We start from the raw sequence: 19,443 nt of genomic DNA, 5'->3' as shown, positions 1-19,443 counted from the left end.
CAAGTCCTTCAGAGGGTTATGATAGAGCTCAGTAGGAAGTTCTTGGTTCAGTCATCAGTAGTGAATAAAAGGAGTGTAACATCATTGATTCAGAAAAGCCTTAGCCCAAGTGCCAGCCTGGGGACAGATGGCGGTGTGTGCAGCAGCTCCCCCATGCAGTTGGAGTTGGCCACCCCCGGTTGCCTCAGGATGAGCTGGCTGTGTGAAATCTGCTGGTGTTTCAGGAAAAAAGATCCTCACTTCTCCTGTCCAGCACTTCCTGTTTTACATCAGTCATGCAAGGACTTTCCTACCCCTGCTGACAAGGTGTTCATATCACTGTTACTATAAGAATGAGTATGGTGAGATGAGAGGCACCTGCTTCATCCTCCTGGAGGCGAGGACTCTTGCAAGGTTGCTCACCCAGGTCTCCAATCAGAGACGCAACCCTACTGCTCCGGGGTCTGGGCATCGCCAGGTCTGGACAGGAGGAACCCTGTGGGAAAGAGGCAGAGGTAGGAGGGCAAAGTGGGGCTCTGCGTTCACCCTGTCCTGGTGCACAGGGAAGGTGCCCACCCTGGTTAAGTGGCCTCCAGAGGGTCTTTTTTGTATCATTTCTGATCTCAAATTTTCTGAAACTTGAAACTATTAGTCAGAGGAAGACAAATGAAGAAAACAGAGCAGGCTGTACTTCTAATTAATTCTCACATCACTCACTTTATTTTCACAGAGTGGAGTAAAGCTCTAGAGAAATGGACAACTTCTCTTCAGGAACCACGTTCTCCCTCAGCATTCTCTAGCATCCGCGAGCTGCAGATCCTACATGCTGTGCTCTTCCTGGTGATTTACCTGGTGGCCCTGCTGGGCAATCTTCTCATCATCACGCTCACCACCAAGGACCCCCACTTGCACAGCCCCATGTACTTCTTCCTGAAGAATTTGTCCTTCCTGGACCTGTGCCTCATTTCCACCACGGTCCCCAAGTCCATCGCGAACTCTCTGATGAGCCTCAACCTCATCTCCTTCCTCGGGTGTGTGGCACAGGTCTTCTTCATCCTCCTCTTAGACACACGGAGGTGGCTCTGCTCACAGTTATGTCCTATGACCGCTATGTAGCCATCTGCCACCCACTCCGATATGGGAGCATCATGAGCCACCAAGCCTGTGTGCAGATGGCAGCCTACTCGTGGGTCAGCGGAGGTCTCAATGCAGTTCTGCACACAGCTGCTACCTTCTCTGTGCCCATGTGTGGACCTCTTGAAGTCCACCAGTTCTTCTGTGACGTCCCACAGCTGCTCTCCCTTGCCTGTTTCTATAACATCTGGGAGCTGCTAGTCATTGGTCTCAGCCTCCTGTTGGACCTTGGCTGCTTTGTGTTCATGGATGTTTCTTACGTCCACATCTTCTCCACCGTGCTGAAGATGCCCTCCCGAGAAGGCCGTTCTAAAGCCTTCTCCACGTGCCTGCCTCACCTGGTGGTGGTGACTTTGTTTCTCTCTTCTGGGTTTTTTGCCTATTTGCACCCCCTGCCCAAATCTCCATCATCCTTGGATTTGCTGGTTTCTGTCTTCTACACAGTGGTGCCTCCCACTGTGAATCCTCTCATCTACAGTCTGAGGAACAAGGACATGCAGAAGGCACTGAGGAGACTGCAGAGAACCTGGTGTCACTATGCAAATTACAAGAGCTTTGCCTCATACATGTTGGACTTTTCATTCCTTGACATGTACAAAACAAGGGCAAGAGATACTACTACCATCTCACCATCTCTACAGTAAATCCTAGTTTCCTGCAAGCCAGGACAGCACAAGGGAAATTAATTTATTGGAAAAGATAGAAGAAAGAAGACTTAGAGAAGCAGCTGAGCTTTGGACCTGATCAGTGCTGCTCTGGGCAGCAAAGAGGAAAGCCCGAAATTTTGCCACACCTTTTTCAGTCCATCAGGAGAAACAAAGGTAACAGATGGCTCAGGGCAGAGAGCTCAGTACACCAGGAGAACAGCAAATGTAAAAGGTGACTCAGAGGCCGCAGAGGCAATAGTCAGAACGATGAGGCGCTATGCAGATGAAGATTTTGTTCTTCCAAGGATGTCCTCAGCTGGTGTAATCTTGTCCTGGAGCATCACAGCATCGTGAGACCATTGAATCTCAGCTGTGACGGAAGGCCAAAATGGAGTTATGTCTCAACCTGTCACAGCTGACCTACAGGCAGGAAAAGCAGGCCCTAATCATGATTTAATTGTGAAATTATTTTCCCCCAAAATTATGTAGACTTGCTCTCCACACTGACACATCTGTCTGAACAGTCAGATTTCTTCACCTGGCGATGTTGGATCTTTAGGGAGAATTCCCATAACAATCTCTTCACGCCTATTACTATGTGGCTGGGAAGTAAGCTTCATGTCTGTTCAAATAGGCGATGGAACCAGTAGGGTCCATGTGTGATGGGCCAGGTACATGCTGACCTCATTTCTGATAACCTCGTAGGATCTTCTTTCTCTCCATGCTGGGAACAAGCAGGACATTGAGATATCAGAGATAAGGTTTGCCTCTCCAAGACAAATGGAACACTTGGTCATTTTTAGTAAAGGAGAGATGTGACAAGCCGTGTGAGCTCATATGAATAGTCTGCTATACTTAGGAAAGGAGCGAGGTGATGGTCCTAACGTTCTGTCGTAGAATTATACAAACTTAGAGAGCTAAATTTAGGTTATACAGTGTTTCCTTTTTCACAAAGTTAATTCGATGATTTTGGGTAAGAGGCTGATTCATGTTCATTCAGGGCAGATGACTGCTGTCCTCTTCATTACTCAATGTGGAGATCACAAACAGCAGCCACAGTTTGATGAATGCTTCTTGTGGGGAACCAAATTATTTGTGAACAGAAACATTCATGAAGAGCCAGGGATTTAACTCAGTGGTGCCACTGCCTGCCTTGTAAGTGCTATGTCCTCGGTTCAATCCCCAATACCAAAAACAAAACAAAAAATGAAACTTTAATGAACCGAGGTATTACTATATTTCTTTCCTATTACTAACAGTCCAAAAGCAAAATCTCAACACACTTCTGTCTTTCTATCTTTCACTTTGGTTTCCCAAACCAATTATATGCTGAATTCTGTGACTGGTTGTGTCCTGGAAGTCTAGTGAGAAGAGATGGAGACAGTAGAATTCATCTACACTGTGTGTCCATACTTCTGCTTAAAGAAAAGCTAAATTAAGTTTCAGGTACTTGGAATGAAATTGCAGGCAACAAATGGCCTTGAAATGGATGTGACTATATGGAAGACTATACATTGTTTACAGCAGGATTGTATCTAAGCTTTATTTTATATGATGGAGAGCACTGACTCTAAAAAAGAAAGATGGAAGAATTTCAAATGGAGGGAAAGCAGAAAAAAGCAAAATCAGTACAGACTAGGGGATATAGGAAAGAGGCAATGATGCTAACCACTGAACTGGGAGTGGTCTATGGCTGGGAGCTATTGTGAGATTTACCCTGAAGATAATGAGAGAGAGGAGATTTCCTGAGCAGACAGAGGTGAAGGAACTGGGTGAAAACACACAAAGAAGGACTCAACTCTGCCACAAAGGACAAGGGCTGCTGGGACCTTTCTGCTGTGCATCTAAGGTGTTTAGAGAAACCATACTAGCAAGCATTATTATGAAGTTATAGCCAACATGAGGTCAGGCCAGCGTACCTGATGCAGTCTAGCCAAATTTTGTGTAGATTGTTGGTCATTTCTCATCTAATGACATTTTTCAGACTTGGCAGTTTTATTCAAGGAGTTACCTTTGCCTAGGTTTGCTCCAAACTAGGTGAGTTCTCCTCTCATGGGCTCCTGAGCACCACTGGCTTTTTCTAGTTTGATCATTGTTTCTCTAATGCTTTTCCTTTCACTTTCCTTAATCAAACTGTGATTTTTATGTTGCAGGTTCATCGCCTATCTCTAGCTTGGTTAGTGGCCCAGAGCAGGCTTGTAGTTAGCATTACCAGCTGGGTTCATGGACACAGTGCCATATGGCTCTTCCTAAGGAATTTATCTTTCTGGTGCCCTAAATGATAATAGTTCACAAAAGATGAAGCACTCTAATTTATAGCTGATACAAGAACTTTAAGGAAAATATCAGAAAAACTATGTTGACCATTTGTGGATGAAAAAATATTTGAAAGAACTGTGACTGAAGACGTCATGATGGACCATTGGATGAGAATAGTTTCTTCAATACATACAACATTTTAATTAACACCTTGGAATGTTAGAAATATCATTGTGCTGGGCACATCATGGGTGGTGCACAAAACAACAAAATACTGTAAAACTCACCCAGTGTCTGAGAATCTTATTTGTACTAATATTTCCCCATAGAAATATAACATATGAAAGTGTACACATTTCTTCTGCTATGACGTGCTTTTGCTGCAGGGGAACACTGCAGATAAGCCTAAGCTTATTACTACTTACCAGACCAATTATTTAAATGCAGGATGACCAAAAGTTGCATTTTTAATAATCTTTATAAGACAATATAACAGGAAATGTAAAAATGACAACTTTCTCAAATGTATCCAATAATTTCCCTGTGCATTATATATCTTAAAACATATAGTACTTTTATTTTTAATATTTGAGGGTTCACTATAATGGTTTCCCTGATGAACGTATCAGTGCACATTCTAGCCAACAGTGAGTAAGATTTCTTCCCTGGATACAACAATTGGTTTGTGTCACCACAGATATTCCATTGATCTGAAGTTGCATTTCACCGTGGATTTAATTTACAAGTTCTTGATGTTTAACGATGTTGAATGTTTCCTTTTGAGTCATTAAAAAGAGGCAAGCATTTACAGTACACACTTGTTCTTGCTAAATATTTTTTCTCTCTTTCAAAGCTTTGAAATCATTGAGATTCGAAGTCACTGAACTGTCACAATTTTATAGGAAGACGGCTGCTTGGTGCAGTGGGATTCGGAGAGATGTTGTTTCTTCTCAGTAGGCAGCTCTGTGACTGCAGCTGCAGACAGTGAGCAAAGAGGCTGCTCAAAGTAGGAAGAACCCAGGGAACAGGGGGAACAGGGACAGGAGCCACCAGAGAAAAAGGACACTTTCCTGAGACATAAAATCCACTAAACCAACAAAAGATAAGAGATGCTGGAAAAATTAAATATTGTATCTTTCAAGATTAATATACAGAAAATATCCCAACTTTCTGAAAATAGGAAATAAAAGAAAATCAATAAATCTATGTAAGCAGGCTAGAGCTACAAATAGAGTCAAAGGAAAATAAAAGACAACAGGCTTTTAATCTCACTCTGCAAAGAAATTTAAAATTAAAATTGTACTGATAGTAGTTCTCATTTCTCAACTGCAAATATTTTTAAAAAGTATTTCATGAACTTTTGTCTTTTATTTTTTATTATTACACTTGTGCTGTACATCATGGGCATTGGTACAAGGACAGGACACAGACTCCCAGCCACCTGTCCCCTGTGGCTGTGCACACATTGTGAGGGAAGAAGGACTCCACACCTGTGTGAAAGAGTTTGAGACTATCGAGCCCCATGGCATGGGGAATAAATTAGAAAAAGCCAACCAGCCCTCCTGCCTTCCCCAGCCTGGTTATTTATGTGCCTGTTCGATAGTACTAAGTGTTAAACAGCAGGCATTCACCTCAGTTCTGTAAAGAAAGAAGCCACTGTTGCAAATTCCCACTTTACCTCCTAAATTCACACTTGAGCATCCAGCTTCAGGACTCCGCTTTGCTTGCCTGGCATGGCCCAGTCGCAGTCCCTGGTGGAGCAGGAAAGAGGACACAGAGGCCTGCACTCTGTTCCTTGTTGTATCCTGGCTGGGAGGTGGCTTATTGAGAAGTCTCTGGCGGACTTTTAAAGATAAAATCTGAGGACCAAGGTGCCTGATTTTGTTGTTATCTTTTATGCAATTCTGACTTTTCCTGTAGCCTCAGTGTCTTGTGCATGGCACTTCCTGTTCCCATTCATTGCTGCCTCTGTACACTCCTCAAACCTGGGGAACAGTGATGCTGAGGTCCCCCAGACCTCAGTCTATTATTCCTGTTATGATGTGAGTCTACATGTGGCCCCCTAAAGCCTCTAGTGGTCTTGAGCTAGAGTGTGTGAGGCTGGAACTGACTCATGATATTATGCTAAGGTCAAGGGCAGTAGGATTAAGGGTATGAGTGCTACTTATACTAAGTGGTCTGAATAAGATAAAAGAATTAAAGAAGAAGGGAGATGCTGTGAAGGCCCCCTTATTACCTTTGCTGCCTTATGTGCCCAGTGTCTTTTCTACTTTGCAACAACTGTTTGCCTTCCCTATGTTAAAGCCAGATGATTATGGACTCAAAACTCTATGAACTGTAAGCCAAATCAATTTCTTCTTCTTTAACATTGTGTGTCAGGTGTTTTGTCTCAGCAGTGAGATAAATGTAACTAATTCAGAAATTTGGTACCAGGAGCGAGGTCATTGCTGTGACATCACCTGGACTTTGGAGCTGGCTTATGGGAAGGGAAAGAGTTCGGAAAGATTCAGAGACATTGGCTATAGAAGTAGAGCTGGGATGCCCTAGGGTGTAGTGTGTAGGAGATTCTGGTCAGAACACAGAAGACCATTAAGACAATAAAGACCAGGCTTGGTGGTTTCTACTAGGAGGAAGGACTGTCTTGTCTATTGGACTCCAGATTATTTGTGTTATGGGTTGGCAGAAACTTTGTCTGCATTTTGTTCCTGTCCAGATTTTTTACCTGAGACTCAGATTAGATGTGGTGACCTAATTGATCTTGCAGAAGAGATTTCAAATCAGCTGAATATTGAGGCAGTGACATAGCTACTGTTGGGGGCTTTTAGCCAGATCTATGTTGAGAATCGAGAGCAAAGACTCCAGCAGAATGATTTAAAATGTTTTCAATTTGGCTAAAAAGGAAGCTCCAGTAAAGCTGTATACTGCAAAGACAGAAGAAGCAGCAGGACACCACCCTTCACAGCCTAAAAATGGCAAATGTGAAAGACTCTGCTTTGAGAAGAAAGCCCCAAAACACCATGTTCCAGAATGGCAGCCGCCTAGGGAAGTTGTTCCAAAAGGGCTGCTTTAGGGAAGTTGTTCTCTGGCATTAGGTTCAGAGTACTCAGCAATCCAGGCACTGCACTTCTACAGCCAAGAGAAAAGGAAGCCTGGCTACTGCTCCAGCTGGCAGCAGACCTTTCTATCAGCTACGTGGAGCTGGTTTTGGGTGCATGCAAATGACTGAGTTGTGGGGTCAGGAAGGCTTACACCAAAATTTTAGAAGAAGGCCTGGGAGGCCAGGCAGGGTGGTCCTCAAGGGCAATGTGTGAAGCTGTGAGTGTGAAGCCAAAGATGCGTTAGAGACCCCAGAATTTTGGAGAAGCCAGGAGCATGGAAGGTGTGAGCAAAACTGCAAGGGAGGAATAGAGGCACCTACAGAGAGAAGCCGTGAGAGCCACGACCACTGAAAGAACCATAGGAGAAAAGCCAAGCAAGACCTCTGGAGTTCGTCATGGGCTACGGGCTGCCTTGGCTGCTACACATGGAACTGCCATACTAATGTTTGCCCTGATGGATTTGGACTTGCTTTGGTCCCATTCTTTTTCATCCCATTTATAACTATTGGAATGAAATGTCAATCTTATGACATTGGAGGTTGTAGGTGTTTAACTCTCTTTTCATTTTTACAAGGGTTTGCAGCTAAGACTTTGCCAGAAATCTCAGTGAAGACTGTACGTTTGGCAATTCTTAAACTGTTAGGACTAAACGCCTTTGTGAAAAGGAATTCACGTGAGTCTTTGAGGGGAGGCGGGATGCTATGGTGCTTTCTCAGTGGGAAGAAAACTTCGGGGTGGCTGGAAGATGAGCTCTGCCCCTCTGCAGCACAGATGAGCACTTTGGCAGGTAAAAAGTTGGAACTGGCCCAGGATCACCTGCTCAACCGCAGCGTACCTGGCAAGGAGGGCACGGAAAATGCCTGGCCACTGTGTCAAACCTCACGGTGCTTCTGCAGAAATATCCAGGTTCTAAATGCACTCACTCTGAATGCCAGAGCAGGGAAGAGTGTTCAGGCCTGCAGGGTCTCACTGGCGCAGGGCACAGTGAGCACTAACTCCTGTTGGGCTCTGCAGCTGTGTCCTTGTTGCAGACTTTCTCTCCACAAATATCCACACAACTCAACTGTCAAAGGTCACAAACTTTCTACTTCACATTCCCTTTCTTTTCCTTTTTCCCCTCTGCCTAGTTCACTATGCCTGTTGTCTGCTGGGTTTTACACTATCAATAACCAGAGATTTATCCAGCCTGGAGTTGATCCTTCCAGTCAAGCACTAGAAAGCTTTCCTCAACCTTGTTATGTTAGATTTTCTCTGTCACAGTTAGCATTTTCATGGACCTAAGTGTGGTATTAGGACTGGTGACACTGCTTCCCACATGGAGATATAAAAGAATAGGGGATTCTTGCTCTCCTGTGCCCTGTGCAAAAGCAGAAGGAGGTAGATCTAGGTGTTCCCCTTTGCAGTCCTGCTTGTTCTACTGAGGCAGCCACAGGGATTCTTGGATGGCTCCCTGACCAGACACTAAGCACAGAGGAACAAGATGGAAATGTTCACTCCTGGCCTTTCTCTGGGAATCTCAGATAGTCTTTCCTAACAGGCTGTATCTCTGTCCAATAGAAAAGGCTGACCTCCCAATTATATGCTGTGGTTTTTCTATTCCTGCTATGTGTGGGAAAGTTCTCTTGAGGAGTGTTTCATTCGGGGCCAGTATATATCAGTCCATTTACTTTACTCATCTAATAAATACTGATAACCCTGGGTTTCACATAGCTTCTCATTCACTCAAGCTTCCACTTATTGTTTCCCAGTGTTTCACATCTCCTCCCAAACCTGTGGGTCTGGGCCAGATTCCCTCAGCAGTGTGAGAGACACAACTGCCCCTGGGCTACCCTCTCCTCTTTGTTGTTGTTGTTTTGTTTTTGTTTTTGCTTTTATACCAGGGTTGGATTCGGGTCCTTGTGCTTGCGAGGCAGGTGTTGGAACCACTGAGCTAAATCCCCGGCTCTGGGCTGCAGACTGAAAGTTCCCACAATATGACTTTCCACGTGTGGTATCTGTCTGGTGAGTACATTACACTTGATTTTTAGATTCTCATTGAACATTTTTGGTTTTAGAATTTTCTATAATTTCATGTTAGCAGTTAAAGCAAAAAGCAAATATGTTACATCAAGTTCAACACGAAGTACAATAAGTAATAGAGTAGAGAGATGGAGATATAAAGAATTTGATCTCAAACTGAATCATCGCACAGCACTGATTAGTGGTGTTGTCCTTGACATATGGATTGAATTTATCTCAGATTGTATATCTGAAAAACAAAAATACTTTCAGTTATGTACATGTATATATGTAGTTTATATACATATATTTTCTTCATATTTTTTCATTTTATAAAGCCATTTCCATGTGTGTGTATATATATATATATATATATATATATGAAAAAAGCAATTACTGTACAATGACTAAATAGTTTATTCATCAAATATTATTGACAATTGTGGTATTTGTGATTATTACTTTACTTTATAAAAACAAAATTTTATAACTAAATAATAAGAGAATAACAATGGTCAATGCATTATCTTTATCTTTAATGAAGTTACTCAGAATACAAGACATAGACAAAAATGATTCTCTCACAAAGAAGAAACATAATATCACAAAACTTTCAAAATTGTGAATTTTACAAGAAGAAAAGTTTCAAAAGTACATGAGAAGAATTTCAGAACCATGGGACAGGTATCTATTATCCTCCACAGTTCTCTTAGGTACTTTCTTCTTCAAAGTCCAGAGAGAATTTCACAGGAAACTTTGCTCCAATCCTGTGAAGAGCACAGTAAAACTCAGGGTGACATCAGCACCCAGCTTTCTATATACACTTAACCTGTGCACATCTGCCAGCCCGCTGGTGCAGCTGCAGGGCCCTCTGAGGGGAGCTCAGGAGACAGGCAGAGAGTGCAGTGGGAGCAAGGGGCAGACAGGGCTCTGCACCCCTGGATCTGCTGCCCAAGCTCTGTTAGTTCTTGATGATATTTCCTAGCTTTCTATATCACTTATTTTTCTGGAGAAAAGAAAATGTACCTTATTATTAAAACTTTCCTATAGCATTTATTTACTGTAATGCAGGAAGAACTAAGTGTTGATTTTCATTCATTTATGAACAAGCCAATGCATGTTTCTCCATTATGTTTAGATGCTCCTAGGATGTATTTGTTTCCTGAGACTGAGTTTTACACGAAGAAAGTGACAGTTCTACTCCAAGAGGGCACAGCATCAGAGGGTTACAGTAACGCAAGGAATATGGGACTCACTAGTATTTATACTTCTCTGACAAAACTGACAGGGCTTGGCCTGAACACAAGTTGGGCTAGAAGGGAAGGGTGGTGTTTCCAAGAGAATGGGGAATTGCTCCTTAGCATCTCACCATCGGGCTAGATGTGGCTCTCTCCTTAGTTTAGTTCTTCAAAGATAGGCAAATATCCAGAGAACCTGAATTAGAAATGAGGGAAAACAAGATAAGTAAGGGACTGTCAGGCTCTTGGGGAAGAAGAAGAAATGTGGCAAAACACTAGAACCCTGCCCAGAATGATGTCAAGTTCCAAGAGTGGTTCAGTGTCACCTTTCCAGCACCATTACTAATCTCACCTGTTAAACATTCCCTGAACTCTGTAGGTATAACTTCAGGAGTTGGACAGAGAAGAATGAACAGTTAATCAGTCCCTGAGAGTGACAGAGGTACAGTGCCCCTGAGCAGTCCGGTGTCTGCAGTGACCGTTGTGTGGCTTCATGACCCGGACTTCCCCTGAACAATGAGTAGAAAAGATGTTTGCAACTCACCAGCACCCTAATCTACCTTCTGCTCCCCTCTGCTCACCACTTCAGCACTCAACCCACTCTGTACACAAATGAAGATTACGTCAGCAGGTGCTCTCTGGGGTTTCTTTGGAAGTTTTTAAATGCACACAGAGCTCAGTCTCCATCTATCAGTGGAGGCAGAATTTGATAGGAAGGAAACTTTATCATATCCTCTCTCTCTCTCTCTCTCTCTTTCTCTCTCTCTTTCTTGTATCATCTCATCTATCGCCTCACTGTGTCTCGGGTGTGGGTGCTGATAACTGAGCTTCACTGTGTAACCTGCGGCATCATCACTTCTGAATACAGTGCTGTTAGTGAACTGAGTATCTGAGTGAGTTTCTGAAATTTTTACAAGATCATAAAAAAGCTGTTCTTTGTTGAAGCAATCATGCACCTTCACCACTGCTAAAGTCTCTCCAGAAAGAGGATAATCTGTTCCCTCCTGTTGGTAAGAATTTTCAGAATTTAATATTTAACACGTTAGAGATAAAAAATTGGAAATGTTTAGTGTCTTAAAGAAAACAACATGAGGAAGAAGCTTTTATTGGTTAAGAAAGGCCAGATGTATTTTGTGTCTATTGGTTTCTCTGATTTATTTTTGGCTGTTTAAAACTGATTTGTGACCAGGGATTTAGCTCAGTGTCACCACTACCTGCCTCACAAGTGCAAGGTCATGAGTTCCATCCCCAGTACCAAATATATATATCATTTGCATACAGTTTCCCTGGATATGGTAGGTGACTTCCTGAAGTGTGATCAGCTCTAAGGTGCCCTCAGTGTGCTTTCAGTGTCTGACTTAGAGACGGGTGGTGAACATCAAGCCTGAGGAGCAGGCAGCTGGGGCATTTCAGAGTCACTTAGCTTTCCTCTCTGCTCTCCATTTTCAAAGAAAATTAATTACAGAAGTTAGTGAAACAAATAGCAACTGCGAAACAGCCAAAGCCTTGTCTGGTAAACACCACTGACCTCCTAAACTCCATTTCTTTCATTCTGAGATTTAATGCAAAATGTAAGGTTTATGGAAATTAGCTTGGAAGAAAATATGTATTATAGATGAAAAAAGGATTCTCCATGAAACTCTATAGTATCAGGGTTACAGTAATGCACATCTAATATATTTGTTTATAAACATAGGTTCATATAAATACATTTATGTAAATAAACTTGCACATTTATATAAAATCAGCAAATATATAAACAGAAAAATTATGAAATCCAAAATCCTTTTAAAAGATGAGTTGCATGCTTGACTTATTTATTTGCAGATTTTTTCCCAAGTTCTCTGAATAGCAAAGTACTGAAAGTATAAAGAGTTATGAAGGTAAAAAACTGAGTAATGTTTCTCATAAAGTAAGAGAAGTAACAGTGATCTCTAAGATTGCCTCTTCAGGATATCTAGTGTAGATGTTAACCTAAAGCTTGCATGTTTATTCATTGGTGACTACACTCATTTCAGAGTTTTTCTTGCTTTGCCTCAGCTAATTCTCATACACCTGAAGTCAAATAGTATTCTCCTTCTCTCTAAGGCAGAGTGGAAAGAAGACAGGAGGGTAGGAGCCAGCTTGAGCTGTGGCTGACATCCGGCCACTTTCCAGGACACTGGTCAAATCCCTTCAGGTCTCCAGGTTGCAATCCTGTGTTAAGGTCCCATGTTGATCATGGGAATGTGAGCATCATTCCATGCAAATATAGGTACTCACAGAATGTCCTGGTCCTATGGGTAAAGGGAGTTCTAATGTTCAGGGTGAATTTCACACAGTTATATTTCAGTTATTTTAAACATATCATATATAGAATATACATCTGTGTATTTTAATACCTAGCCTTAAAAATAGAAATATTGGATTTATTTTGCTTCACTAATGAAAACTCAAGGAATAAAGAATTTGAGTCCTCTTATTTGCAATGATTTTTCTGATTATGTCAATAGAGAGCAATGACTTTGTAAATATTCTGTACTTGTTGAAAAACCAGTGTTATTAAGAAGCTCATAACCTTGAAGTGTGGAACTTCACTATCAGTTACTAATTAATCTGACCAATGGTTGTGAGCTTTTGTTGTGTTTACTTATTGAGACCCAGGTGATGAGTGTGTAATTATCAGGTCCCCAGGCCTGTGGGGATGTGTCAGGTTGGTTCAGTTAGGTTGGTGCACAGGCCAAAGCATGCTTACTAGGCCGTCTTTGAGATGATCACATTACATTCACACAAAACTTCTCTTCACGGTCCAGGTGAAACCCCATGGACAACGCCACCTGGAGGTCCAACCACACTGCTTGGGTGGATTTCGTCCTGGTGGGGCTCTTCCATCAGTCCACACACCCAGCTCTGCTGTGCCTGGTCCTCTTTCTGATTTTCCTGATGGCCTTGTCGGGAAATGCACTCCTGATCCTGCTGATACGCTCTGACTCCCGCCTCCACACGCCCATGTACTTTTTCATCAGCCAGTTGTCGCTCATGGACATGATGTACATTTCCACCACTGTACCCAAGGTGCTCATGGACCAGGTCATGGGTGAGAACAGGATCTCAGCCCCTGAGTGTGGGATGCAGATGTTCCTCTACTTGACCTTAGTTGGCTCAGAGTTTTTTGTCCTGGCAGCCATGTCCTATGACCGCTACGTGGCCATCTGCCGTCCCCTGAGTTACCCCATCCTGATGAACAACAGGATGTGTCTCCTCTTGGCCTCTGGCTGCTGGTTCTTGGGGTCAGTGGACGGCTTCATGCTGACCCCTGTGACCATGACCTTCCCCTTCTGCCGATCCAGGGAGATCCATCACTTCTTCTGTGAAGTCCCTGCTGTGATTAAACTCTCCTGCTCAGACACCTCACTCTACGAGACCCTCATGTACCTGTGCTGTGTCCTCATGCTCCTCATCCCCGTGACAGTCATCTCCAGCTCCTACACCTCCATCCTCCTCACCGTGCTCAGGATGAACTCAGCAGAGGGCCGGAAGAAGGCGCTGGCCACCTGCTCCTCCCACATGACCGTGGTCCTTCTCTTCTACGGCGCTGCCATCTACACCTACATGCTTCCCAGCTCCTACCACACCCCCGAGAAGGACATGGTGGTGTCTGGGTTTTACACAATCCTCACTCCTGTGCTGAACCCCTTGATCTATAGTCTTAGGAACAAGGAAGTCACGGGAGCTCTGAAGAGAATGTGCTGTGTGAGACCTGCAATTCAGGACATGGTAAAGTAGGGGAGGCATCTGCTCATGCACTGACTTCCTTCTCTCTGCACATTAGACCTGCAGGACCTTAGGGGCTGTTGTTGCTCCGACTCTCACATCATGAGGTTCTCTCTGTCACTCATCTGTTTGGAGGAATTGCTTCTCTGTTCCTGAATGATCTCCATCTGTGCACTCTTTGTTCATTCAAAGCCCTTGTGAAATTGTGCTATGTTGATGATATGTTTTGTAAAATTGATCACTGATCTTTAACTATAGGAGAATTGTTGTTCATATTGTTAGGAAATACATGATGGAACATCTAGAGAAAATTGCCATAAGCTTATTAACAGATGAGAACATATTTAGGAACATATTTGTTCAAATGCCAGTTGCATGCAATATTCATTCTGAACCATGAGAAGATAAGCAAATGAAGTAGAACTATAGAAACTGAGAAACTTAGTTGAGATAATGTCTCATAAATGAGCATGATTTTTAAAAAAAAATCAGGGTGTCTGCACAACAAGACTAAGTATCAGTTCAAGGGCATAATCAGGGTACCTTGAAGAGGTTTCCTGAGTTAAGCTGACCACCTGAGATCTGACCACCCCTGCTCATGGGCCTCTGGCTGCCATGGCACTGCGCAGGACTCTAGGTTTGTCAACTTTCACAGCAGAGCTGTTGTTCCACCTCCTTCCCTGGCATTGAATGGTCGGTTTTTACATCTTCCATGGTGCTCTCCTCAATTCTAATAACCTGATGGCTTTACTCATTCATAGAACTTATTGTCATCCAAAGTTAATCCTCATCATTTATCAGCACGTGTATGCATTTCCTCTGTTCTTCTGTCATAAATCTATTACTGTAGTCAAGCAGAAAACTTCTCTGTTTTATTTATATTTCTGCATCATTGCAAAATGCCTGGTTCATGACAGACACAGAATAAATACCTATGCACGTGTTACTGTTTTTAGAGGTCAAACTAAGCCTTTAATGTATTTCTTTTTAAAAAATAAATTGTGATGTTCATTTGCTCTTCAGAATGATCACCTTCATCTTAGGGATTGTATATTTGCACATAACGTAGCTTAATTCTTTTTTCCCACTCCCTGAAACACTGCCTCATCTCTCCACTTACAGAACTTTGTTTCCATTGTTTCCTTCCATTCTTTCTTTTTATGCCTGTTCCTTTCTTTCCCTCTGTCTTCCCCTTGTTCCCATTCTCCTTTGAATATTCTTTATTCATAATTCTCAATATCTAGTCTCCTTGGGTTTCTCACACCAGAAAACAAAAATATTTTTGAACTTGTGTGTCTGATATATTTCACTTAAAATTATGTCCTGAAAGTGTATCCATTTACCTTAAAATGATTCAAACACATTCCTCTATGGAAGTGTAATACTACGTTGTATATAAAAACAGAATTTGCTGTATTCACTCATCTGCTGGTGAATATCTGGGCTTTTTCTGAGATTTAGCTATTACAAATTGTACTGCTGCAAACTTGGTGCAAATACGTTGCTGTGGTACGGTGTGCTTCCATCTTTTGATAAGATACCTAGTGGGCACAACCTGGATGAATGGAACATCTACTTTTAGTTTTTTTTGGGAATGTCCATATGGCTTTCTGTAATTGTTGTGCCAATTTACACTCTCACCAAAGTGGAAGAAGTGTTCCTTTTCTCCACAGCTTTACCAGAATTTATTATGGCTTAATTTCTTGATGATGGCATTATTCCTGGAATGAGTTGGAATCTCAGTGTTGTTTTAATTTTCATTTCATGAATAATCAGTGATGTATAATACTTCTTTATAATCTGATTTGCTGTTTGTACTTCTGCATTTAAGAAACACCTGTTCATTTCAGATGTCCATTTTTGGACTGAGTCTTTAAATTTGGGGGATCTGCTTTTCTGAGTTCTTTATATATTCTAGATACTAGTCCTTTGTCTGAGGAATAGCTGGTAACATTTTTCCCATTCCAAGGGCTGTCTCTTTATTCTGTTAATGGTTTCTTTTGCTTCATAATATAGTATGATTTCAGTTGATGATTATCTGTAATATTTTCTGTGCAATCAGGGTTTTCCTATGAACTTCATACTGAAGAGAATGAATCCTGTAATTATCCCACAAGTTTTTTAATTTCTTTGCCACATTCAAAACCTAATTTTCAAATGAACAACTCATTTATTTTCAAATTAATAGCCTCTGAACAACTTTAGCTTTCTAAGAAGAGAGAAGCTGAATGTTTTGCACCTTGTTTGATAAATCCAGTGACTAGGTTAGTATTATTTAGCGAAAACCTCTGCAAAACTATTTTTCTCTGTGCATGAAGCAAATGCTTCAAGAAATATCAAATTTCATAAACTTTTCCTTTGGTCCATTTGTAGTTTTTAGGTATTTTAATTCATTGTTATTTATATTTATGCCCAATGGGTTATAGATATTTCTTAGGTGAGAATATTTATCAAGATTTTTAAAGTTTGTTTACTCAATGTAAATTACTTTCCTTAAAGAGCTACTTATCCATTCTAGGTTTGCCTTATATAAAAAAAAATATGTCTTCTATGACAAATTGTTTACACATGCTCAGAATCTGACAGAAGGTTCAAACTCCCTTTGACCAGAGTGTAGTGAGAATGGGTGCCTTTGTATTGATGTAATCTTCACCCATGCATTCTCATTAAAATCACCAAGTAATGCAAAACCATATCTGCTGCTTCTGGGATGAATGAAAAAGGAAAGGTATTCTTGACATTTAATTGCATACAATTATATATTATATAAACGTGCAAAAGTACAACCTGGAGGAAATATGTACGTAAGGCAGCATGCTGAGGGGACTGTGTTAGGGTTTCACATGGCTGTATTGCGATGTTTGATAATAGAGGTGAATGTGATCTTGAATGTAGCATATTAAAAATTTTATTGGGATTAAACAATATAGACTCATAAAACAGAGATTGTTTCTGATTATGTAAGGCTACGGCTTGTCTCCTCTACAACGACAATATAGCCTTTCCAAATTTTTGTATGAAATCTTGCCTAACATTAGATCCTAACCTTGATGTGAGAGAGGACCATCATAACTTCTCTGCTGGCCTCCTGTTCTTTGATACACCTGAGGGGCCAGGACAGACTCAGTTCTCTTCCAGGATGTCACTGTCTTATACACTAACTTGGCTGTCAGCTTATTCTGCTGGGTTGGTCTTTGTCTCTGTTCTTTGATACACCTGAGGGGCCAGGACAGACTCAGTTCTCTTCCAGGATGTCACTGTCTTTATACACTAACTTGGCTGTCAGCTTATTCTGCTGGGTTGGTCTTTGTTTCTAAACTCATGCTCATTTTTATTACTAATCCCTCCACTGCCACCAGTCGTGGCCTTTAACATCTCTGTCACCATCTTCATCCTATGTTCCACACCTTCGCGCACTGACCACTCTAATGGATGCTGGCCCTTGTAGCCTGGCTGTCTGGCCTGGTGGAGTCTCTCATCCCGTCTCCTGTAGTACTCCTGCCATCTGGGTCAATCATGATATTCACAGTCTTCATGGGCTCCTCTCCATAATATTGGTGTGCAGGTGGGTTTATATGAAACTGTAATTTATATCTTATTGTTTACCCTTATGGTTTTACATGTGATCCTGTTGAAAATAATTGTACAAATGCATTAGTATTTTGAGGGCACATAAGTATTCCAATTTCATTTGCTAAGATAAGCATGCTACTTGAAGGATTGAAATTTGAAAATGACATATTATTTCTTCAGAAGCACAACTAATATGACCTGCACCTTCTAGAAGAGAATGCAGCTCTGAATTCAGCCACACCAGCCAAAGGGAGGGGACTCCCCTGCAGTGTGCCTGGTGCTCAGGACAGGAGAATCCCTGAATTTCACAAGTGATATGACAAACCCCATCTGAGTATAAAGAGGTAACTCTACTTGAGTGTTTTGTGCTGTGGCTTTCACTTATTTGTACATTGGAGAAGATAAAGCCCCAGACTGAGGTTCCTCAGGAAGTCTGTGTGCCAAGGTTGTGGGGATGTTGATTCCTGGAGACAGGTAACTCTCTAATTTATTCAATCTCCATCTAATTACAAATGTGAAAAGCCATCATAATCATTCTTTAGTCACAATAAAGTAAAGGATATTTTGAATTTCATTAAAAATAACAGTAAAAATAAAGTAAATGCCTTGTGAGTTCTCTGTTATTTTTTACTTATGACTTTGTGGAATCAGAACCCTCCTTAAATCCAAGAGAGTGTTGGAAAATGGGGTTCACATAGTATAAAGGAGGCTTACAGAAATTAGGTACAAATTTAGATGGAAATTTCTGTTCAGGTTAAATGAGCCTTCTCTGGTGCTTTGATCTGGTGGAGCTTCCACTGATATTGAAACATAAACTCTCTATTTACTTGAATTAGTTTGCTGCTGCTAGTTCAGAAGAATGGAAAGCACACAGGAGCCAAGGAGACAAAGTAAAGCTCTATTTATATGGGTGGGACAGTCTACATTCACACTCTGCAGAGTGGCCCTGTTTCAGTGCTCTGCAAATAAGACTATGCTGTTTGAACAGGAGCCCAGAAAAAAGCAGGGGTAACAATATTATTCACAGACAAAGTAAATTTCAAACCTAAACTGATTAAAAGAGACAAAGAAGGCCACTACATCCTTGTTAAGAGAACAATTCCAGAGAAGAGATAACAAATAATTCATTTTCAATCTATTGAGTATGTTAGAAAGCACATATGCTCCTTTCCTTTTTAATTTTTTTCTTTTTCTTTCCCTGGTGCTGGGGATTAAACTCAGTACATTGCTCCGGTTAGGCAGGTGCAGCACTACTGAGCTAAATCCCAGACTTTACATTTCATATTTTTAAAATTTATCAACACATTATTCTTTGTATTTATATGTTGGTCTACCAAATTGATGAGTTATTTTGGTTCTCAGTTTCTTTGCTTTTTTATTTGAAATTTATGAAATATGTATATATAGTAATATGAAAAGTATTAAGGTCCATCTGTCATTTTCCTCTCTCATCTCTGCTTTCTGCAAACTTCCTTTTCTGTCACTACAACTTGTTTGGTTGGAAATTTCTTAAGACAAATTTTGCTATGTTACCAATATATCTTTATACCTGTTTTCTACTGATAACAAATATTAATTTTAAGTAAATTTTATCATAAATATACTTAAATAAATGGATTATCAGTCTGTGTTGCATACATTTTTGTTTATATCATATCCTTTTTTGCTGATCTATATATGTATATTTGAAATTTTTATTAAGTTTCTTCATTTCTGGTCATATATGTTTGCAATCTTTAATAAAAAAAGAAAAGAAAAAAACAC

General features: G+C 41.2%; 1 protein-coding gene and 1 pseudogene across 1 annotated transcript; both read left to right on the top strand.

Annotated features, from left to right (window-relative positions):
- The first annotated feature begins 346 nt into the window (after positions 1–346).
- Positions 347–1,757, top strand: LOC104858205 (annotated as a pseudogene).
- An 11,398-nt stretch (positions 1,758–13,155) lies between these two features.
- Positions 13,156–14,118, top strand: LOC104858204 (olfactory receptor 2T29). Its single transcript, XM_010618294.1, has one exon. The coding sequence runs from the start codon at positions 13,156–13,158 to the stop codon at positions 14,116–14,118; it is 963 nt and encodes a 320-aa protein (XP_010616596.1).
- The last annotated feature ends 5,325 nt before the right edge of the window (positions 14,119–19,443 follow it).

The sequence above is a fragment of the Fukomys damarensis genome, unplaced genomic scaffold (genome assembly GCF_012274545.1).
Source record: "Fukomys damarensis isolate Sample0158 unplaced genomic scaffold, DMR_v1.0_HiC HiC_scaffold_3, whole genome shotgun sequence".
Taxonomy (NCBI): domain Eukaryota; kingdom Metazoa; phylum Chordata; class Mammalia; order Rodentia; family Bathyergidae; genus Fukomys; species Fukomys damarensis.
Note: the sequence above shows the minus strand (reverse complement) of the source record. Positions and strands in the feature narration are given on the sequence as shown.

Bases quoted from the DNA above. Each gene is read 5' to 3' on its own strand.
- LOC104858204 (XM_010618294.1), top strand. From the start codon at position 13,156: ATGGACAACGCCACCTGGAGGTCCAACCACACTGCTTGGGTGGATTTC.